Source organism: Monopterus albus, unplaced genomic scaffold, assembly GCF_001952655.1.
Source record: "Monopterus albus unplaced genomic scaffold, M_albus_1.0 scaffold171.1, whole genome shotgun sequence".
Taxonomy (NCBI): domain Eukaryota; kingdom Metazoa; phylum Chordata; class Actinopteri; order Synbranchiformes; family Synbranchidae; genus Monopterus; species Monopterus albus.
The window spans coordinates 223,153-246,472 of record NW_018128051.1 but is presented as its reverse complement, the minus strand read 5'-3'; the positions used below and the strand labels follow the sequence as shown (position 1 = coordinate 246,472).

The following is a 23,320-nucleotide window of genomic DNA, read 5'->3' as shown; positions in this document are numbered from 1 at the left end:
GTTTTATACCAGTTTAGTACATAAGCAACACAGGACTGAAACGTTCAATTTAAGTTTAGGAAATGTCAAAATAGTTTTGTTGTGAAAAACAAAGGCAGGCTTGCGGGTATGTGGGTTGTGAAACTTTCTCATTTCAAAGCAGGATACACATCCATTAAAAATAACTAGCAAACAATATACAGTGTGGTGACCTCAAAGTACAAGTTTAATGGGTAAAAACTGAGCACACAAAAAACATCACAGATACATTACAGAGGAGATATGGAGCAACATGGGTTCTCAGACCAGTCCCCCGTCAGACAAAATGAATCTCTCACACATCACCCATCTCATTCATCAGCATCATCTCTGGCGTCACTCTTCTCCCATGGCTGTCTTTATGATTTCTGCTCTTCTTAATTTAGCTGCCTCTTCAAACTTGGTGACAGCCTCTTTACAGGATTTGCTCTGTGAGTGGAGAAAATGAACTCTGAATCAGAAATGACAGCAAGGTTTCATGTTCTCACAGGAACTAACATTTTGCAGATGTCAGTTTTGCTGTGCAACTAATTCAGATGTGTCCATGAACCAAAAAAGATAAGGAAAAGATTTTTAAGAGGTTTTAGGGAAAAAACATATTATAGGAAAAGATTTTTAAGAGGTTTTAGGGAAAAAAAACATATGATGGCAGTGGCATACTTTAATCTGACTTAAAGCTGCATTAACTGAGCTTTAGCACAAATTTGGATAAATCATCCACTACAAACAATGTTTGACATGTATATTGCTAAAATGTAAACTTCTATTTGACATTGTATGGCTGCAGTGCCACAGGAAATCACAGGCTCTATATTCTGTATACATTAGCTCTGGAGCTGGTTATTATTGCTGCGCTACCTGACTGCTACAAATGTCTCCGGCTGTTGTGACCACATACAGTATGGTGTATTTTCAAGACAGGACAGTAAGGGGAAAGATGAGCGGAGGGAGAAGAGGAGGGTATATTCCTCAAGTTTGTTTTGACTCTCACTTTGCCCCGAATGGTCAAAATTTAAGGGGAGAAGCTAGTTAATGCAGCTTTAAATTCATTATGTAAGTATGTAATGTGACAGTCATGGTGTCCTCAGAAGAACATACAATGATGGACTTGTGTCTCTCCTTCTGAAGCTTGATGAATTCCTCCACAGACAGTTCTTCTACTTTCTTCTTCAGGGCGATGAAGTAGCAGGATGGTGAATGAGACTGGTGCTCCTTTCTGGCAACAAAAACAAGGTCATGATGAAGAAAAAAAAAAACTGTAAAGCAGTGAAGATCATGGGCAAACTGGTGCACACACACACATCTAAAGAACGTATACTGTACCAAGCAAAATGGACCTGAGAATGACAGCACTCAATGAATACGTTGGTTCATATCACCATGTCTCAAAGAGGTGAGATGATGAAGGTATTTAACTGCCTCCAAATGAATGAAACATTTAGTGCTAATCTACACACACACAACTACAAGGTTTTAACAGAAAGTGAGCATGGCTGTTTAGCTGGGAGAGAGGGACTAAAGCAAGATGCTCCAAGTTTCATTATGAGAAATTATGATCGAGGCATATTTGCCTGTTCTATGTGAAATTCGCCTCTAAAACGTTCCATTACTTCATAGAAATGGACCAGTAGCTGCGGAACACTGGACCAGCTCTATACCCTCTTCAGGGTGGCGGAGGGTTCATGGGAGTTTGCCCAACCAGTCTACATGTGTTTCGTGGATCTGGAGAAGGCATTCGACCGTGTCCCTCGCAGCGCCCCGTGGGGGGTGCTCCGGGAGTTCGGGGTCCGGGGCCCTTTGCTAAGGGCTGTCCGGTCCCTGTACGACCGGAGCAGGAGCTTGGTTCGCATTGCCGGCAGTAAGTCAGTATTGTTTCTCTTAAGGATCGCCCTATCGTTGGACTCCGGCAGGGCTGCCGGTTGTCACCGGTTCTGTTCATTACTTTTATGGACAGAATTTCTAGGTGCGGCCAGGGGCCGGAGGGAGTCCAGTTTGGGGACCACAGGATCTCGTCTCTGCTTTTTGCAGATGACGTTGTCCTGTTGGCCCCATCAAACCAGGACCTCCAGCATGCACTGGGGCGGTTTGCAGCCGAGTGTGAAGCAGCTGGGATGAGAATCAGCACCTCCAAACGCCTTGGCATTCCCCCGGAGGAGCTGGAGGAAGTGTCTGGAGAGAGGGAAGTCTGGGCATCTTTGCTTAGACTGCTGCCCCCGCGGTTCCGGATAAGCGGAGGAAAATGGATGGATGGATGGATGGCATAGAAATGGAACTTTAAAACACTGGAGTGCTCCTTTAAAACTATATGCTAATAATATATTTTACTTTATAGCCTACTTTGTTTTTATATTTCTGTTCTATTACTGCTTGTAGTGAGTGAGCTGTCTTTTTTTTTTAACTGAATCATTGCCCTTTTCCTAATAGGAACAGCTGATAAAACTAACTGACAGAGAACTGAAGCTGCACATATCTCCTGTCTTTATTTGCACTTCTGGCCCATGAGCCTAATACTGCTGTTATCTTACTCTGGCTCATCCTCCGGCTCCCAGCCCTCCAGCTCTTTAAGGCAGAAGAAACACATGGCGATGTCTGGGCTGTTGTCTGAAGGAGTGTGAATGAAACCAGCTTTGGCCATCTGGAGAAACAAATGAACAGGCAGATGACATAAAAAAACAAAAACAACCCATATTTAGTGCTGAAGTGATCAGTCAATTAACTGAATAGTCAGTAAGACAGAAACCAATAACTTTACTGTTACATAAATCATGTATTGCCAAGTAAAAACTTCCACAATTGAAACAATGCACAGATTAACAAACCATAAATCCAAAAAATAATTAATTGTGATAATCGATCAGTCATTTCAGCCATTTTCCAGGCAAAAACCTGAGAAAAACCTAAGCTGATTTTCTGTTCTCTTTGAACTGAATATCTGTGAGTTGTAGCAGATTAACAAACCATAAATCCAAAAAATAATTAATTGTGATAATCGATCAGTCATTTCAGCCATTTTCCAGGCAAAAACCTGAGAAAAACCTAAGCTGATTTTCTGTTCATTTTGAAATGAATATCTGTGAGTTGTATGTATTTTGGATGGATGGATGGATGGCATAGAAATGGAACTTTAAAACACTGGAGTGCTCCTTTAAAACTATATGCTAATAATATATTTTACTTTATAGCCTACTTTGTTTTTATATTTCTGTTCTATTACTGCTTGTAGTGAGTGAGCTGTCTTTTTTACCCTACTGAATCATTGCCCTTTTCCTAATAGGAACAGCTGATAAAACTAACTGACAGAGAACTGAAGCTGCACATATCTCCTGTCTTTATTTGCACTTCTGGCCCATGAGCCTAATACTGCTGTTATCTTACTCTGGCTCATCCTCCGGCTCCCAGCCCTCCAGCTCTTTAAGGCAGAAGAAACACATGGCGATGTCTGGGCTGTTGTCTGAAGGAGTGTGAATGAAACCAGCTTTGGCCATCTGGAGAAACAAAGGAACAGGCAGATGACATAAAAAAAAAAACAAACAAACCTATATTTAGTGCTGAAGTGATCAGTCAATTAACTGAATAGTCAGTAAGACAGAAACCAATAACTTTACTGTTACATAAATCATGTATTGCCAAGTAAAAACTTCCACAATTGAAACAATGCACAGATTAACAAACCATAAATCCAAAAAATAATTAATTGTGATAATCGATCAGTCATTTCAGCCATTTTCCAGGCAAAAACCTGAGAAAAACCTAAGCTGATTTTCTGTTCATTTTGAAATGAATATCTGTGAGTTGTATGTATTTTGAGTCAAATAGAAATTGGATAGATACTTTATGTATTAGAAATGTTTAGTGGAGATAGGATGTCTAGTTAGACTGTTAAATGCTTAGTCATGCTTATGAGTTTCTACAGGGTACATCTGGTCAAGGATAACTAGAGAGAAGAGTTGATGACTGTCAGCAGACAGGGTGTTTAATATTATTATTATGACGTGTATAACTGTAGCCTTAGCCATAATAGGTTCTTATGTTTAAGCCACGACATGTTACTAGAGGTCGTGAGAATGTTTTTAGCTACACACCACTTAACCAACAGACACACACATTGATTTGCTTCATGTTTTGACTACTGCTATGACCAGCTGCAAAGCTGGCAACAGAGATGTCTCGGTTGACGTTTCTGTGTAGTATGGGGCTAGCCCAACCGAAGGGATATAATGTATAGGCCTGGTGGGTTCAGGGTCTTTCATCTTACATCTGCCTGCGTGCAGTTTGGAGGTGCAAGATACCTGAGCGTGTAATGTTAATTTTACCTGTGATCCTTTGAATAAATCAGCACTGTTTTGAAGTTACTTGGACTGTCTCATCTCTCAGAGTCAGTATGGTAAAAAGTACTGGGTACAACAACCGCCTTTCGGACAAAGCCTCGGAAGATGTGGTCTTACACAATACGTTAAGATAGAATATTAGATTTGGGAGAAACATGACAAAGCATGGTTTAAGATCCCTGTGCCACATGCCACCATTTCACCTAATAAATTATCTGTATTTACTTCATAACACGTTGGAGAGACTATGTCTCCCGACTGGCCTGGGAATGCCTTGAGATTCCTCTTGAGGAGCTAGAGGAGGTGTGTGGGAAGTTCAAAGAATTTGCTTTGTTAGTTGACTTCCAGTTAAGTTAGGGCGATCCTTAAGAGAAATACCACTGGCTAACCTGACATCTAACTTAACGTTAGCTAGGCTAGGCAATATTACTTAAACGCTGCCATACATTTAAAGCTTTCATGGTGAGACTTTAAGCTAGCTAACCTTACATTAACTCTTTAACACTGATCTGTCCTTTGTACTTTTGTTAGCGGTGGGCCTACAGCTAACTACCAAAAGGTAGGCTTGCAGCGGATTTCACAGGAATATATGTGGTTTTCTTGTTTCAAGCTAACCTAACGTTAGCTTGAAAGGCGTCCCAAACCGTAGTAAAAGTCAACCGTTCACTCACATTCTCCGGGGTACACTTGCAGTCTTCATTGAATGGCCACCCCTCGAAAGTTTTCAATCTGTTCTCATAAAAGTACATTCTGATATCCTCGTCGTTGAACGGCTCCATTGTATTTAAAAATATCTAAACCTGTCACCGATCTAAAATCACAGATCTAAAAGGCGCTTTCGAATTTCTGTGATATTCTCTTCGACTGTTTTGATTGGTAGATGAGGACCACGAACGTCACGTAACTTCTTCTTCGTAGGTGGATGATAACGAAAATTGCACAAATACGCCACCAGTTGTTCTTGGGCGATATGGCTAATAATAAATAATATAATATAAATCTAATATAACCAAACTAGATTAACATTTTATTGTATTATATTAAAATTGTATTATTGTTAAAATTTGTTAAATTGGCTTTCCCCCGAGACCTTATCCTGAGCGGAGCGGAGCAGGACTTTTGAGTCTGCCCTCAGGCTTCCGTTTATTTTTATGGGTAATGTAGTTCTTGGAGGTTATTGGCCCAAAATGCGACGCGCGGAAGTCTGAGCTTTACATCAACAAGTGGTTAAGGATTTCTTCGTGCAGTTTTCCTGCACATCAACACTTTTGTTAACGCTGCTAACAGAGATAATAATCGTGTGCTTAACGTTATATATGTAGATTTGCTGGCTTCTTTTTTTGTGTTGTGGTTATGGAAGGACGGTGTGCTGTCGAGACTTTGGCAGAGTTTGGCTTTTCAGGAACATCATGCACACCGAAGGTCAAGTCTGGTTTTGGGATATATGTCTTCCTTTGCATGGGCAGCGACGAGGTCTATGTATTTAATACTCAAGAGAGAAAACTCACGGCAAGTAACTGGGCACTGAGCAGTCACCCCAGTTACACCACACTACACCCGGCTCTGGGTTGATTATATCATAAACAAACATTAACTTTGTATGACTTTGTTATGTTGTCTTGTTCCAGGCGGTCCTCCAGTTTCCTGGACTTGTGACTGACCTGGTTGAGAGTCCTGATAAACAGCTTCTCTATGTGTCCTGTAGAAGTGGAGTTTACTGTGTCAGCTTATCATTTCTGCTGTCCAGGTATGAACCTTGATAAATGTTCAAATTTGACCATATTCACAGCCATTGCTTTGGTTCATGAATGGTCTATGTTGTAGCACACTTAATGTGACCTTTCACCTCTGCAGGGCTCAAAGCTCCCTAGCCAATACATCTTCCTGCCTGGCTGAGCTGAAAGTCTCCTCTGAGTTCCTGGTTGTTGGAGAAGAAGGAGTGTTATCACTGCTCCTCATTGACTCCGTGCTCCTGATGCTTTCCCAGACAGACGTGTCCTGGGTGCTCCTACTTTTGTGCAACAGGCCCCTGGGTGATGAGTCTGTACAAAACACCAAAACAAACACAATCCAGCAGCTATGAGATGCTCAGTTCATTCACTCTACCACTGGTCTCAGCTTTTGTACATGAAGATGAGTTAAAGACAAGAATGAGAAGGAGGCCTGTGCTGATTTGTGTCTTCCATGGTCAAACAGCATCACCACCTTTCTCCTCTACTTCTTCAGCAGAGGCAGCGTCCCCTGTCAGCCACTTCCATCTCAAGCCTGTCCTCTTCAAACGTCTGTTTGGAATAGACACCGCCCTCATTAAATCACCGGTTATCCTTTGTGGCTTGCCGGATGGACGCCTGTGTTTCCTCCCTCTGCGTCTCCCAGGGTCACGGCTCAGAGTCCTACATAGCCTTGAGCAGCCAGTTGTATTTATTGGAGCATCTGTCGTCATGAAAACAGGTCCAGAACATGCACAGTGTTTGGTGGCAGTTGGTGAACTGGGCAGAGTTCTGCTAATCAAAATGGACAAGGGAGGGTCGGAGGGAGAGTGCAGCAGAGCTGGTTTTACTGAGGGGTGTGTACCAGGACCTGTGGTGTGTGGCTGTGTGGATAAGCGCCATCTTTACTACAGTACTGGTTCAGACCTGTTGGCACTGGATCTTTCAAAGGGATCATCTGGGATAGAGGGCCAAGAATGTGGTGAGGAGACATCCGCTGCCCTCCAAAGCCCCACCAGCTTAAATGTGTGTAGGGTCATCAGTTTGGCCCAACCTACATGCAGCCCTGCAGGTGAGCAGACTTGGGCATTTATGTTACATATCATTGTATACTGTATTTTGATTTTGTTGAACTTGTAACTCCGAACTCAGACTGAACTGCAACTCTGGGAACTGCTCTTACACATCAGGTGAAGTTCAGCTGCTGGGGCTGTCTATCAGAGGGCAGCTCCAGAGGATTACCTTGCCTGTTTGGAGAAAGGATGCTAGAATGTCCAAACTGCCTCAGGGGCGGTGTAGTGCCAGAGACCTCCTGTCTGCTATCGGGGATGTTTATGAGAGGTATACCCAGCATGACTCCATTGTGGTTGTTATTGTAATACAACATTGAAATGAAACACAGCAGAGATTTATTTAACTTAATGTGACCTTTCTATTGACATAAATCTCATTTCCCCTGCTTTCTGTTAGAGCATCAGTGCTGAAAACTTCAATTAAGTCCAAAAACCAAACTCTGAGGCACCTGAATCAAGTGCTGAACATTAGCTTCCTGTTGCTAGCCAGTACTAGGGAAGAGCATTTTCCCATCCAGGAGAAGCCAATCAGATGTCATGCCATGACAAAATGGAGCAGACTGCTTCAGAAAGACTCCTTAAACCTGACATGTGTCCTGGATAACTCTAGTCCTTATGTTCTGGAACGAGGCTGGACACTGACCATTGCTGCATTTCCTCTGTCCTGTTCTCCCAGCGCAGGAGGGGAAAGCTCCTCCACAAATTTTTCTTTCCAGTTCTGCAACCTCCATCCTGGAGAAACGTTAGAAGTATCACTGCCCCTAGCAGCTGCAGGTGACACATATTTCCCTGTGACGATTAACTGCTCACTCACCTTCTCTGTCACAAGTCTCCTGGGAGAGGAGGAGGTGGCTAGTTTTACTGGCCTGCAGAGTGGTTGCATCAGTTTGCCCTTGAACACACTGACAGTGGACTGGTTGCATGTCCTGCAGGTGAAGAGCTCCACAGCCTCACATAAAAACACCACGTCTCAACCAAACAACATCACCACCGCAGACACCATCCAAGCTTTTGTAAGATCACATCGGATTTGGTGCAGTGGGAGAGGGGACGGAGGAGGAGGTGGGGCGAGTGCCTTAAAGCAAGAACAGTATTCAGCATGTGTACGGGTGTCATCAGAGCTACTGAGGGATACACTGGTGTTGAAAAGCTCCGATTTGGACCCACAGGAGCCAATGTTGGCTCCTCATAATCTCTGCATTTCTCTGCTGGACTGGATGTTGTCTGACAGTCTGGGGGGAGTGAAGATGGGACACCGAGGAGACGAGATTGCCCTCAGCAGCCCAGTGGTGCACGCTCAAGGTCCAAATGGAGACACTGTCAAACTGACTGCAAAAGAGGTAAACATTATTTAATATTATGCTGTATTTTATCTTGCATCTTTTGACAGATGACTGTTGTATGGTTGCTTTGTTGGTCTCCAGGTAAATATCGGGGAGGAGAGCATGGCGAAGGAGTCCCTGAGCGCAATAGAGGTTCGGGTTGAGAGCTCGTCTGTAGCAGCAGTGTGTGGACTGCACCATGCTGTGCTGCACAGAGTACAGGTAAACTGTATACACACACACACCCTGTCCTTCATTTGTATCATGTTATACTTGAGGGCACAGACATGACTTGTGCTTTTAAGAGTTAAACATCTAAACGTAGAATATTTTCCTGAGGTTTTACTGTATGTTCCTGCTTTTAGATTCGTTTTTTATATACAATATCTTTTTCTGTTTCTTTATCCAGACTCTGTTGCAGAGAGCTCCAAAAAGGCCTGCTTCTACAAAGACAGTCCAGAGTCTAGGTTTAAGACAGGCACTGCAGCGGGCTGAGGTAAGTCCTACATCAGTTTTATTCTGTTTATTAAGGGCTGCAACTAACGGTTATTTTATTTTTTATTCATCTGTCTTGGTGGTATTTCTTTTTAAAATGCTATGTTTCCTCCTCCTCTCATGTCAGTGCCTGCTACAGCAGATCCAACAAAGTCGAATCTCAGCAGCTTTTGGCGTGGGCGAGTCCACAAGGCAGATGACCCATTCTTTTCTTAGTGTTTACCGTGAACTCAGAGAGAATCCTCTGCTTATAATTTAACTTTTTCTTCAGCCGCTCTTATTTTTGTTCAATGTTATGTAACCTGCTTTCTCAGCTGACTGGAAAATTATGTCCGTATGAATCTCTACTGTAAATATACTTTTGTATCACTGTAAATGTATTGTATTTTACACAAATGGGAAAACTTCCAGCCGGGTGAAGGCCCTCCAGGTTCACAGTCTCCTGATGTGCCAGACATGTAGGTGTAGCAGTGACACTGCTTCAGATGTCTGTACAGTAGTTGTTATGGAACAGTCAGTACCAATTTTAAAAGCACCAGCAGTTTTTAAAAGCAGCACCCCCATTTATAATTTGGGGTGTATTTTTTAGAATCAGGGTCTGCATTTACTTTTCTAATTGTGCTACAGTTTCAATACCACCCCCTCAGGGTTAGCTACCATACCACTTGGATTCGTCACCTGTTTGTATATCTTTACTCTTATTAAGTGATTGAATGGTGTGACCCTAATCTTTACTCAAGCACTATGATAAAACTTCACTGCTCCAGGTGAGGTTCAAACTCACAACCTCAGCATCACTCTGCCTGTTACTGTCTTATAAGTACTGTGCGCTGACCGATTGCGCCACCGGCGCCTGATGTAAGGTATGGCCTGGGCCAGTTAGATCTGTTCGCAGATTGAGTGTGGGTGATGCTATACTGACTGCCTCAGCTGCAGTTTTGATGGGTCTTGCTAAACTAGAACTAGCAGGGATTTAAAATTCAACTGGATGTATGGTGAGGTTCCCTGCAGGTGTTTCGCTGGAGTTCAGCATCATAATGGCCAGTGTTATTGTCTGACAAGAGATTCGCTCAAATATTTAGGCTAAAAAATAAAAAGTTGAAAATATTTTTAGAAACTCCAAGAATTGTGACAGGTACTGTTGGACAAATAATTTACTCTAAATCTTTTAACTGTTTGTCCTTGGCGGATCTCAGGCTAAAGCATTTAGCTTTTCACGCTATTGTCTGTGTTGCATTTCATTATTTGGGCTACCTGCCCATGGACTGCAACACCAAGGCTTCAGAAAAAAATGCTAAACCTAGAAACAATATCTCTCCATCTTTGGGCTGGATTATTGGCTTCCAAGAGTATTCAGATCAAGATAATATATTTAGTTACTTTTAAAGCCCTCTCTGCTCTGGCCTAGTTATAATTTATGATATTTTAAAACATCTTCACCTCAGCCCTTCAGGTCTGGCTTCTGTTTACTATAAGCTACTGTTGGTTTAAGTTAAACCTTTAAATTGACCTGTAGTGACATTAAATGAAAAGAACCACCCCACAGTGAACCTGGAACATGTTGCAGGTGATAACCCCAGTGCCATCTGTGAATGAGAAGCTCCGATGCCACAAGGTCACAAATACATCACATTCCTGTGTAACCTGTTGGACCCTAGACCCTTCTTGTCTCTTAATCACTCTCAAAAAAGTGGAAAAGTCCTGCATTAATAATGTTAAATGAAAGTATTAACAAAAATGTATTAAAAGTATTAGTAGGCTACTCAACACAGAAAAATGTTATACTATACAGTGTATTATATTATTACACTAACAGCCTATCAGTCATACACCGATGTACAACCAGGACCTGACTGTTGTAGTTGGTTGAGGTGGAGCTCTGCTGAACTAGTTTGTATCCAAGTGCCACTATTGATTGTTTTCATTAGGGATTAACGTGTTGATCGCTTTCTCCAGTTCTAATCGACTGACTGGTTTGTAAACCTTCTGACAGTAGTGAGACATGCCATCACAGCGCTCTAAACGATGATCAAAATAGTTGTTATAGTTTTAATGTAGGTGCGTGAGAGTGCTGTCAGACCTGTCTGTACCTTCACTCTCACACGTGCGCATACGCACATATAGCCATTAATATGAGCCTGGAAAGTTTGTGTTTCTAGGCTGAGATGTTCAGTTTCTTTTCTTTTATCACTGCTTAGTCAGAGAATGCAAAACATCCTTGACATAGTTTAGGTGCTCACTAGTCTTAACTGGGGTTTAAAAAGAACTGCACAGATGAATATTACATGAACATGCATCATCAAACGAAAGCCTTCCTTGTGGCTTCTCTCCATTCAGCTGCACTTGAATGGAGGCGATGGAAGATACTGTACCTCGGAATAGATTTTTAGAAAAAAGACATGTCCCTACAAAGGAGGAGGAACTTGTAATTGTTTTGACAGAGTGCTTCAATTTAACAAACAAGAGTGGATGTAATAGCAATAAAGGAAGACTGGTTGGATGTTCTAATAAATGGCATACTTAGCAGTATCTTTCATTTCTGGGCCGCTTTTAATGTATAAATAAGTATAAAAGAGTTTCAAACATTTTGCATTTCGCTTCATTACAGAAAAATTATCTTCCATTTTCATTTCCATTCTCTGTATGTTTGTCTCAATTGATTTTCTATGATAATACCCTAAAGTTTCTTCTTTAACCTGCTGTATTAACATATTTATGCTAAGGTCAGACTGTGGTCTTGAACTTAAAGAGGCTGTGTATGCGTGCATGTTCACATGTGTAATCAGGGCCTCTCATCCTGTTCAGACAGCCAGCCATCAATACAGTATATTAATTTTCTCCAAAATGACTTAATGTGTAGAGCTCTGCCTGTAAACCACTGATCTCCTTACTCACGTGTGAGTACTCACAGGAAGTGAGTACTACAGAGAAGGTTTCTTATTAAAAAAAATACCCCAAATTGCCTATCAAAGCAAAGCTAAAATCTGGCATGAAGGGATGATGTATCTAATATTTGAATGCATCTTTTAATTCAGCTCCACTGTAACAAGGTCCAGATGTTCTAGAGAACATAACATAAACCTGTTTGCAGAGAGCGAAAAAACATGACACAGGTATAGGCTAGCGCAACAACTTAAGTACTGATATTTCTGACCTCAATATTGAGACAGTGGTGAACCCTGAACATTGGCACACTGGAGCCTAACAGTGATCACAGTGTATTTAGTGAAACCATAGCATCTCAATGTTGAGAGGTTTATTCTCAACACATGAAAACATAAGGGGTTCTCCAGTTCATGCTTGGTTTGCAGCGACTTTTAGACTAATGGTATATCAAATAAAATGTGGTCAGTCTTTATAAGCAGGAATCTACATTTTATTTTAAATGACATGTAATGAGAGACGTAAGATAACAGGTGCTAAATGCATCACATATTCCTGGTTTAAAAACATTCCTCTGTAATAGTGTAGATGCAGGTGGATTTCAGTTTTAACTGTACAGCTTTCCCTGGGAATATTAATTCTCAGTTACATTAAAAATCCAGCATGCCAGCACCACCTCCACCTGCCAGCTCACAGCAGACCTACATCACTTGAGGCATCCCATAATGCTGTCTGTAGTTTCTTCCCCTAAAACAGATGTGAGTCCAACTGTTTGGCTCCTAATCTCACAGTTCGCTGTCAGACTAGGAGACACACACACAGCAAGCCTTTCATCTTTAATGGAAACTGCTGACTGGGACACAAAGATGTTTTGATATAAAATCTGTCTTACAAATTGTCCCCCAATACGGTCTCCCAGCTTTGTTAGTGACAGAAGTGTGAAATGCAGGACTTCTAGGCTTAAGAACTCTTTCTTTCAGCCAACCACGTGCATGTGATCTCATTTCAAATGTTTAATTGATGAGCTAAATATCACTCTGCTCTGTCGGAAATCGGACCCAGACTATAGCTTTCACGATGCACCACAAGTTCCGATCACATGACTTCGTGGTCGTTTCACTTATTTGAGTAACGTTAGCTACTACACCGTGAACCATCATCGACTCCCACCACTGTGCTTGTTACAGCGTTTACATCAACTACTGTTTTCATTTGCTCCGAGTATCGTGGTTTAGTAATTTTATAGAATCTTTAGTACTGAATGCAACACTGTCAAACCAAGTCCCTGTCGACTCAGTCTCTGTTTCGATGGCTTGACTCAGCTCTCCCAAAGAGCCCTGGCAACCAAACCGAAACAATCCAGGGATTCGTATGACGTCAAGACGCACTCAACTACTTCGAACGCCCCTATTCACGTGCCCAAGCCACGCCTCCACACCGTGGTTCCCATGAGCGAGACATCAAAGCCATATGACGTCATGTCATCACACATAAGCGATGAGGTTAAGTTAGAGGCATTTCAGAACTTATTTTCCAACTAGAAAGACACGTTTTTATTTTGATCCAGTAGTTTCCATATCGAATCATTACAAAAATGGAAAATCGTCCACCCGGTGACAAATCCAAGAAATACCTTGAATGGCAAGTCAGCCATTTCAAGAACTTACTTAAAGAAGAAACTGAAAACTGGTCGAAATACATAGATAGGCTCACGACGGAAAATCACACTCTCAAACAAACGTTAGAAGCTACCAAAAAAGAAGCAGACACATTGAAACAGGAGTTAGACAAGTGCCAGGCCTGTAATGAAAAGCTTAAGTCGGAATTAGACAACAGTGTGGCCGATCTACGGGAAACTCGTGCATACTACACAAACCTGGAGGAAGAATTGGTAGAAGAGATCAAAAATATCAGGCAAGAAAAAGACACACAGCTGAGACTTCAAGAAGAAGCCCACATACGTGAGCTGGACCAACTTAATGAGCAAAACAAATAGGAGATGGAAAGGCTACAAAAGGAATTTAATAACGAAAGCGAGAAAATGAGGAATAAGGAAAAAGAAAGAATGCAACGGCTCATTAAAGCGGAAGGGGAGCTCAAAGATCAAGTTCAGATAAATAAAGAGCTAAAAAAAGAGGCTGATCTGGCTAAAATGGTGCCTAAACTAGAAGCTAATGTGAAGACAAATGAAAGAGTAATAGAAACCCAAATAATGGAATTAGTCAGTTTACGAAAACAAAATGAAATTACTCAACACAATCTAGATTTAGTGAAACACAGTAATGAGAAACTACAGGCATCATTTAACAATTTGAACAAACAAATTCAATGTCAAGAAGATGAGATAAACGATCAATCAGTTAAGTTATTGAGATCTACTTTTGACCACGAAGAGGTCGATGAATTATGTTGTAAGCTGCTTGAGACTGTCAAAACACTCAAAAAAAGAATTCACAATGATGAATCAGAAATTAAAAAGCTGGAGGCTACAATCAGTTCTCTAAAGACACAGGAGCTGCGCTTTAAGGAGGATCTGCAGATATGTGCGTCTTATGTCAGTGATCACCGTGAGCTTACCAAAAAATTGATCAGCCTAAAAGAAAAATACATACGTGGTAATGAGAAGGTCGAGCTGGATAAAGAATCTTGGACGGGATTGCATAATATGCAGAAGTGGCTGATCAAACGAAATGAAATTTTTGACAGGCTTGAAGAGAATAACAAGAATCAAGTCAAACATATGCAAAAGCAGATGGAGTATTTACGCCAGCCTGAAGCGGCAGCAATCAGAAGGGCGAATGAAGAATTCCTCAAAAGATATACTCTGCAAAAAGAGCTCCAACCGACTAAACTGAAACTTCAACAGACTGAATTTCAACTTAAACATGCTGAAGAGCAACTTCAACAGACTAAACTGCAACTTCAACGGGCAGCTTATCGGTTCAAGTGACGTTATTTGATATGATTTTCTAATCAGTGTTTCTATTGATGTGAAAAACCTCAAATTGTTTTTGTGTATGAAAAATGCTTTACAAACAAAATTGAACTAACTGAGGTGTCACAGGCAATTAAATGAACCAAAGAACTAAAGGAAATCAAAGCAAACTAAAGAAACATCTAAGTAAAAGAAATATAGTAAATTATATGATATATGAATAAAGATATTCCAAAGAGATAAAGGCATTAATTTAATTATCAAGATAAAGTAATAAGGCATGTTTACTAACTTTCTGGCTGTAGCTTTGTCTCGACTGAATCAACCAACAACAATGTAACAGCTGAAACTTCAAATTGTACCTTTTATGATATACTCTGTTGCTTAAAGAGATGAGCCCCAGATGTCTAATTGTTTTCATCTATGAATAAATAGATGCCTTAAGTGCGCTCTAAGACTGATGTGTAGTACCCTATTAAACAAGCACTGTGGAAAACCCCAGTACTAGTGTAGCTGTGACTTTTTGGCTGTCTGCTTCTATTGCACTCTTCTTGGCCACCCCCAGCAAGACGTGGACCAAGCCTGTCATTTTGGATAGGCTTTATCCACATCAAACTATTGGACTTATAGCAAATGCACAAATGTCATTAACAACATTAATTATGGCTCATTCCATTAACATACTATTGTGTCTGCCATTTTACTAAAACACCTAAATTACACAGCTTTGTTGTGCCTGTGTGTTTTGGTAATATGAATGCAATGATAAAAACCGGTTGTCCACTTCTTTATAGTGAATTGTGCAAAACTGTGCACAAACACAGGCATCTCAAAGTGCACTTTCTGAATGGTTCTAATATGTACAGTGCAACATGACTGGATGAAGTGGAATGTAGACCAGTCTAACAGTTAACTGTGAGCCTACATATGCTGTAACTTAGTCAGACTTAAGATACTGGTCTAAATTTACATAAAGCTCTTGACTATCTTGTACTAATTTCCTATTAATTCTGGGTATATTGTTTTTCTTTTCTACATGATCATGTCTGACCAAACCACTCAGATCTCTTCACTCCAGCAAAAATGTTAACAGCTGTTTTTTTTTTTTCAGGCCATGAAAACTTTTTTGCTTTGTGTTTTTGGATTTAAATACAAAAGCCAAATATTAACTATTTTTTTTATTCTGACTTCTGAGTGAACTCAGGGTTATTTGAGAGTAGCTCCAACAGGTCACCAGAACTGCCTGCCTTAACGTTCATCTAACATAGTTATTTCAAGTGTGCGCTGTCTTTGAGAGCGAGAGGCACTGATTGGCTCATAATGTGTCAGTCAGAAGACCGGGAGGGACTGATTGGCTCTTTATGTGTCAGTTAGAAGGAGGGGCGAAACTGATTGGCTTTTGATTTCTCGTTAAGAAGATCTTACGTTCTGGCACATCCCTGTTCAATAGACAATCTTTGTGAGCACCGAGACTGGTGTTTTGTTTTCGGAAGCCAGTGGCGACACTTGGAGACTTTAGCTAAAAGAGTTTAGTCCAAACATGACCTGACTATTGTGCTGCAGGCCCGTCCGCCCAGTTCACCTGACCAGGTAACGTGTATCAGTGTCCGGCTTGGTCGGCCCACTATATTTATTGAAACGGACACGGCTGGAGGCAGCTAGCAGTGAGCTAGCTAACACAGCACGATATATTTTAACTAAGTGGAGGATTCTTTTATCTGTTTGACTGTTAAGATTAGATATTTATACGAACTCATAGTTTGGGCGGTTGTGTTGTTTTCATAGATAGAGTTATAAGACATGGTCTGGGAAAATGTCTGTCAAAATGACCAAAATAAAAGCATCATCCAAAGCCGTAGGATGAAAATGCACCACTTGACTGGGAATGACAAGATGGTATTATTATGGCATGGTAGCAGGGTTCAGTAAGGTCATGTTAGGGATTTGTTCTAATGTATTTTTAAGGCCAATGAAATAATTGTATTAAGAAGTCAATCTGAGGAGTAAATGATAAGAAAAGTAATAATTAGTTACAGCTCTAGTCTCATAACTAGAACTTGGTACCAAATAATTTTGGATGGATGGATCCAATTTTGATAATTCATTAATTAATTTTGACTAATAATTTCAGTACATTTTGAAGCAATGAGGTCAACCATTCTGACATTTTAGGTCAAATGAAACAGTGTACAGTGAAATTCTTACCAGTATTCTAATCAGTATTGATTATGCAAATAATCATTACTTACTATGAGTATTTTTTATTTTTGTCATTCCTAACTTTGTTTTTCTGTCTTTTCCTACCAAATTTGGCTTCCACAAATGTGTGCACAGTAATTGCACTGTTACAGAATTAATTGGTTGCATGTTGAACATTTTGAAATGATCAGTCTCATCATGTTCAGTCTTTACTACAGGACTCGTTTTCTCCATGTGTTCTGTTTCCTGTCAGATGCTCACAGATGTCAGTACAAAGTGTTCACTGTATGCTGCTCAAAAATACTGACAAACGAGGTGGTCACCATGAGAAGTCCAACAGCAGCTGATAGGGAAAACAAGAGGGTAGACTGTTGCCCAGCCTTCATGTTACTGAAGGTCCTTGATTAGCATTTCTCGGTGTCAGTGACATCCTCTTTTGGAGAACCCGAACAAGCCTTATCTGTGTAACCAATACTCATTTTAATGAAATGATCAGATGTCCCAGGATAAAGTAGCTGCTCTATTTCCTTCCTATGACATTCATCCCTTTGCGTTTCCCTCTTATGGGGTTACCACTTTGCATCTCTTGAGCAAGTTTCTATGGTTTTTGGCTTGGAGATCTGGAATTGCTGTGAATTATTAACAGGAAAAGTTTATCTGCAGAAGATGAGGGGCTCATTACCTGATAGCCCCTGTCCTTGTTTGCTTAGACAGATGGATGCTTTAGTGCTTTCTGGGAAAGAGAGGGCTTTCTAGGAGTGGAAGTCCTTGTGTTGGCTCCTGCCTCTTCTTTTGAGTCATAGCTCCCTGTTTTTCCTGTTAGTTGCTGTACCTTCTCTTGCACAAATGCACTAGGAGCTCTCACAACTCAGAAGTACTCCAGAGCTGGAGACAACAATGGAAACCTCAGCAGTCACCAGGCTACGCTATGAAGAGCTGCTGTTTGACATAGCCTGTGTTTGTAACTGCTGCTGTATGTGTCTGTGTGCATGCATGTGTCTGGAAAGCAGTGTGTGTAGGAGAGGAGGCGGTGGTGGCGTGCATATGGGCAGCAGCTGGAGGTGGCAGCTCTCCTGGGCCATGCGAGTAGCGATGCGCTGGTGCCGCCTGTGCTGCCCACATCGAGGATGGCGAGGTGGGAGGAACAGCGGGAAGGTGCTGCAGCTGTGGGGCTACAGTAAGCTGCTGCTCAAGTCACTGTATTACAACAGCCTCTGCAACTCGGACACTCTGCTGGACTGTGCCTTCGAGCCCATTTATTGGATTGTGGATAATTTGACCCGCTGGTTTGGGGTAGTAAGTTCTGCTTCTCTTTTCTTAACTGTACACTACCTTTGTCGGCATCTTGTCACTTACTCTCCCCCCTCAGGTGTTTGTCTGTCTGGTCATCCTCCTGACCACATCAGTCGTGGTCATCGTCTACTTGTTTGTCCTACCCACAATCCTCAGCACCTACCCAGTACACTGGTTCATCTGGCACCTCTGCTGCGGCCACTGGCTTCTCGTCATGGTGGTCTTCCATTATTACAAGGCCGCCACCACCTCCCCAGGACACCCACCTAAGGTATCCAGGTCTCCATAGGCTCATATGGTGTTGCAAGGTGTACATCATACTACGAGTGCTGGCAGTTACATCTCAGCTAAGACTGACCTCTGTTTTTCCAGTGAGACAATAATAGAGACTGAATCTTTGCTTTCTGTTAATTTATTTCAGGAAAAAATTCATCTTCCCTCAGTGTCAATCTGTAAGAAATGTATAACTCCAAAGCCACCCAGGACACACCACTGCAGCATCTGTGACATGTAAGTTCATTAGCGAGATCTGTTCATGGGAATCATTTCATCCTGTCAGTTTTTTCATCTATTTTAATTTGATGAACTGTTTTATTACAGATGTGTTTTGAAGATGGACCACCACTGTCGTATCCTTTTTAACACTCCATTAAAAATGCATTGAATAAATTTTATTTGAGTTACAATGCGTGACATCAGTGTGCACTTTGTGATTTATCATTTTGTGCATATTGAACTTAATGTGTCTCCAGCCTGGTTGAACAACTGCGTGGGCCACTTCAACCATCGCTACTTCTTCTCCTTCTGCCTATACATGACCCTTGGCTGCATCTACTGCAGCATCAGCAGCAGGGACTTGTTTCTCGAGGCCTACGGCGCCATAGAGGTTAGGGTGTGGGACTGCCGTGACTGTGAACAAAATGATTTTACCTCTAGTATCTGTAGATGGATTTCTTCAGTATTTTGTTAAGGTTGTGTAGATGCTGATAAAGTTTCTTATCAATTATTTTATGGCCGCTATCAGATGGAGACCAATAAGAAAGAACTCAGGCTCAAATGGCCTGAGTGAAACAGGAGACCTGAGAAGGATATTCACTTTCTGCTCTCATATTCACTTCTGATTCAGGATGGACTCGAGTCAAAAGTGGTTGTTCACCAGATGGTAATCATACTTCTCTAGGCTTGGCATCCAGCATGTTAAACTTGTAATTCACCTATTGGCATTGTTATCCTGAGCCAAAATGACCTCGGAAAGCAGTAAGCTGAAACATCGTCAGGTTGGCTCTGACAGTGAAATAACTCCTTAAGCACTGTTTCCACCAAAGGAATGCTCCCCGGGGAACAGGAACCTTTTGCAGAACTTAGTTTCTATCTTTGAGTTTCCACTAGAGGCACCAGGGACTAGTTAATTAGTTATGCAAGGCCTGCAGTGCTGAATGGAGTTGATCAAATACAGTGCAGCATTTACATGCACATGTTCTTAAAACCCCACTGCCAGTCGCTGCACATTTGATTCATCAGTGGTCTATTTTTTAATCTCCCTTTGGTCCTGCTGTGAATATCCAAATCACTTGAAGGACTTTTACCCCAGGGAAGGTTCTTGGACTTCAGTTCTTGGGAAGAAAAAGTACCAGGAACTTTCCAGTGGAAATGCACCTGTATGCATACTGTATTTGACCCTTCCTCTGTTTTTCAGAGTTACTATCAGACCCCCCCTCCAGCTTATACCTTCAGAGAGACCACTGCTCACAAGAGTATCATCTTCCTCTGGGTACTGACCAGGTGAGCAGGATTTCACCACTCGCGTTCCCATTTAAAAATCCAATAAAAGTTGGTAATGTTAGGTTGTAATGTGTCACCTGTGCAGCTCGGTGGCAGTAGCTCTGGGAGGACTCACCTTGTGGCACGCCATACTGATCAGCAGAGGAGAGACCAGCGTGGAGCGCCACATCAACCGTAAAGAGACCAAAAGACTGAAGGAGAAGGGCAAGGTGCATACACTAATATACACAGTAGGGCCACTCACTGTTGGCACATGTTTATACATGACTGCTTTTACTGGACAGTATACACACAACTGCAAATTTAAATAATGTACAAAATTCAACTTAAAAATGGACTGCACAGGAAGGGTCATACATTTTTCTTCTGTTCGACTTCAGGTATTCAGAAACCCATATCATCATGGCAAAATGAATAACTGGAGGCTGGTGTTAGGCGTGGAGACAAAGAGGTGAGTTCAGTTACAGTATGTAGCAGCTCATCAGATTAAAAGTAGATCATATCTAAAGTCTGATCTTTTTTGATGCACAAGCACCAAAACAGTCACAGTTCCCACTGAAAGTAAGTTAAGTCACACATGAAAGTTCTTTCTTTGTGAAAGACAAATGAGTCCCTGTGTGAGAGCAGATAGAAACCAACCCCTATTCCAAAACCAGGAAAATGTCCATTGTTGTTTTCAATCACAGTTCAGGTTATTTGTTCTGGTTCTCAGCCACTGGTTCACACGGGTCCTCTTACCCTCTAACCACCTTCCCAGAGGGGACGGCATCATGTGGGACTATCGTCAGAAGAGACCCCATGGCCATCTGACTTTCGCTGTCTAACTCAACATGGCTGTTGTGTGGCACAGTGACCAGCTGGGGACAGTACAGGCAGCTCCCACTCCTGCTATTGTGGTATACTATTACAGTTATTTGATGAAAGGAAATAAGCTTCACGGTGTGAATATGTATGGAAATAATAGGTAGTGATTGTTCACAAAACCTCCATCTTGTTAGAATCACATCATCACATCTTTCCTGTCTTTCCACCTGCTGCTAGACAACCTTGCAGGTCTAATTGTAGACTTCTCCCTGTGACTGCAGTGCTGCTGGCCAGCATCGTTAACAAGCCCACAGCAGTTTCCCATCTCTCCACTCATTTGTAAATGCACAACAAAGATTTCTGTGCATATCTTGCACTAAGACTACAGCTTCTTTTGACAGTTGTGTAATATGGATGACAATGCAGTACGGCAGGAAAAAATACTTTATATAGGCTCAATGAGGAGTGAGGACACTGGAGTCTGTGGCCTACAGCACCTTAAAGGTGCTTTATCTTATTTCCAGACATTAATACAAAATCTGACTCGTTGGCTGACACAAAATGACCGATGAACAACAAAACATAGCACATTAAACAACTGACAATGTATTGATCCCTGACAACATATTTAGTCATGGATCTGAGCCTGGACCGCTGCTTATCCCAGAGGTTTTCTACTTCTGTCTGAATGTGCTGATATATGAACTTTGTCTGTGTCTTGGGTTGAGGACAAATCCAAGAGGAGACACATTTAATATTTTTTTCTTTTTTGTTTGATAAATGTCTTGTATTTAAATCATTATTTTCAAAAAAATATTTACTACTGCATGTTTACACCTGCAGTATTTTGCAGCCATGTTTTGGGGAACGTGTGATGATAAGCTTGAGAATCACTTGTCTGGTCTGCACTTGTGTTCTGGTGCCAAAGATGAGTGAAAAACCAAGAGTTTGATGCACTTGTCTTAAATATTTGACTTGAACAAAGCCTACCGAGCGTCTGATAAAGAAATCATTGTGTGCCTTGTTTAAACTGAGGTACTTTAAATAAGTGATGCGGCACTGTGAATTATAGATTTTTAATTCCCTATCATGTTCGTATGCGTAACAATAATGATGGATCTTTAGTTGCCATAGAAACATGATGTACACTATGTCAACTGTAAGCAATGGGAGCTGCGCTCCAGTTTGATTGGTCTTTTTTTTTTTTTAATAAAACACATTTGATATTTCTTGATTGCATAATGTCTCTTATGTGATAAACATGACATTAGAAGCTTTTTGTATCATTACAAAGAGAACTTTTAATGGCAGCTGAAGTTAGACATTAAATATTGTCAGTTTCCTTGGCATAAGTTGATGTGAGGTCCAAAGTGAGCCAGTCTTGATGAGATGACTTGACATGTACTGTGATAGAGTATCAATATTTGTTCAGATATTTAAAGAATACAAGGCAAATGTTGGTCACAGTCACGTAACTTACAATCGTAATTCAGCAGTTAACAAGGTCAACATAGATAATTATGTAAAATTTATCTTAAAATTTAACTCACGTCAGTCGAAGTGTGATAGATGCACAGTAGATGTGCATGAGGACAGTTGGCACATCCACATTTTCCCTGGTCTGAACAACTCCACCCAGCTGGAGCACCACAGTGGCATAAATGAAGCACACCAGCTGCTACAGCTCAGTTACACATTCACTCAGATTTGATGATAAAAGGCTAGCAGTGCCTGCTGGGTCCAGTACTGTGCCCATTTGGTTCAAGGTCCACATCTTTTTAATGTTTCCAGCATGAAATGGTCAGAAAGTCTGAGGAGAGGGAAATGTCGCCACTGCAGCGCAGCGGACCACTCGTCACCTGCAGCACCCGAGCATTGCAGCCATCTCACTACTCAATGGATGTACCGTGTCTGCATTCTCTAGGAGTTGACACATTCAAAGTGCATTCAACAGGAGCCATTTTCAATTTAACACCTTAAACATCTTTCACTTTCTTACTAGATCTAAATAGGTTTGACTTTTTAAAACATTGGAAAAATGTCTTTAAATGATTCTATTAGATAATTGACAGAAAATCAGCTGATAATACCTGTGTTTATCAAGTTGACGTTTTACTGTTTATCAAGTAACCCTACTTTACATGCCATATTATTACCATGTCACATTATCATACATTGATTATATCAGTAGTTTTAGCTGCTAATCTCACGAGTAAGAATTAAAAATTACGTTTTTCAATCAAACAGCCAAAATGTCTTCATACGATCTGATGTGACATTTGCTCCAATAAGTAGAGAGGAAGGCAACAACGTACAAGAGGCATGTTATATGTTGAACTAGGCGTTTTTGCTCTGTGAAGTTAAACTATCAGTCCTTTACTTTTATTTGTGCATTCATGGACAAAAACCTTTCAGTAAAAAGAAGGATGATGGGATTCTGGTTAGAAGGATAAAGGCAGGGTGAAGGAGAGGGTGCTAA

The 23,320-nt window shown here is 41.2% G+C and overlaps 4 protein-coding genes across 5 annotated transcripts in view; 2 read left to right on the top strand and 2 right to left on the bottom strand.

Annotated features, from left to right (window-relative positions):
- Positions 1 to 187: 187 nt before the first annotated feature.
- On the bottom strand, positions 188 to 5,220 carry birc5a (baculoviral IAP repeat containing 5a). Its single transcript, XM_020615897.1, has 4 exons — positions 5,018 to 5,220; positions 3,394 to 3,503; positions 1,117 to 1,234; positions 188 to 447 (listed from the first exon to the last, which is right to left on the bottom strand). The coding sequence occupies exons 1-4, from the start codon at positions 5,123 to 5,125 to the stop codon at positions 355 to 357; spliced, it is 429 nt and encodes a 142-aa protein (XP_020471553.1). The 5' UTR covers positions 5,126 to 5,220; the 3' UTR covers positions 188 to 354.
- An 86-nt stretch (positions 5,221 to 5,306) lies between these two features.
- Positions 5,307 to 14,768, top strand: faap100 (FA core complex associated protein 100). Its single transcript, XM_020615896.1, has 9 exons — positions 5,307 to 5,855; positions 5,975 to 6,093; positions 6,201 to 6,353; positions 6,385 to 7,127; positions 7,246 to 7,396; positions 7,526 to 8,468; positions 8,553 to 8,672; positions 8,860 to 8,946; positions 9,073 to 14,768. The coding sequence occupies exons 1-9, from the start codon at positions 5,700 to 5,702 to the stop codon at positions 9,202 to 9,204; spliced, it is 2,604 nt and encodes an 867-aa protein (XP_020471552.1). The 5' UTR covers positions 5,307 to 5,699; the 3' UTR covers positions 9,205 to 14,768.
- A 1,405-nt stretch (positions 14,769 to 16,173) lies between these two features.
- Positions 16,174 to 22,056, top strand: zdhhc16b (zDHHC palmitoyltransferase 16b). The gene is given in 11 exon segments (XM_020615946.1): positions 16,174 to 16,353; positions 17,973 to 18,258; positions 18,332 to 18,526; positions 18,677 to 18,765; positions 18,856 to 18,884; positions 19,008 to 19,141; positions 19,952 to 20,037; positions 20,123 to 20,246; positions 20,418 to 20,488; positions 20,750 to 20,815; positions 20,817 to 22,056. Coding segments are annotated over 10 exon segments (1,077 nt in total). The 5' UTR covers positions 16,174 to 16,353; positions 17,973 to 18,006; the 3' UTR covers positions 20,848 to 22,056.
- Positions 22,057 to 22,130: 74 nt separating this feature from the next.
- Positions 22,131 to 23,320, bottom strand: part of mms19 (MMS19 homolog, cytosolic iron-sulfur assembly component) — a 14,394-nt gene continuing 13,204 nt past the window's right edge. The window contains exons 32-33 of one of the 2 annotated variants that reach the window (XR_002276233.1): positions 22,392 to 22,761; positions 22,131 to 22,245 (exon numbers count right to left, since the gene is read on the bottom strand). The gene's annotated coding sequence lies outside the window, so the exon portion shown is untranslated. Of the gene's footprint in view, positions 22,762 to 23,320 lie in introns of both variants that reach the window. The other variant, XM_020615890.1, reaches the window with a different exon arrangement.

Excerpts from the sequence above, each read along its gene's own strand:
- birc5a (XM_020615897.1), bottom strand. The coding sequence starts at position 5,125 with ATGGAGCCGTTCAACGACGAGGATATCAGAATGTACTTTTATGAGAAC. Across the intron at positions 3,504-5,017 it reads GCAAGTGTACCCCGGAGAAT|ATGGCCAAAGCTGGTTTCAT; the intron begins GTGAGTGAACGG and ends TTGTTTCTCCAG. Across the intron at positions 448-1,116 it reads AGAGACACAAGTCCATCATT|AGCAAATCCTGTAAAGAGGC; the intron begins GTATGTTCTTCT and ends CTCCACTCACAG.
- faap100 (XM_020615896.1), top strand. The coding sequence starts at position 5,700 with ATGGAAGGACGGTGTGCTGTCGAGACTTTGGCAGAGTTTGGCTTTTCA. Across the intron at positions 6,094-6,200 it reads TTATCATTTCTGCTGTCCAG|GGCTCAAAGCTCCCTAGCCA; the intron begins GTATGAACCTTG and ends TCACCTCTGCAG. Across the intron at positions 8,469-8,552 it reads TCAAACTGACTGCAAAAGAG|GTAAATATCGGGGAGGAGAG; the intron begins GTAAACATTATT and ends GTTGGTCTCCAG.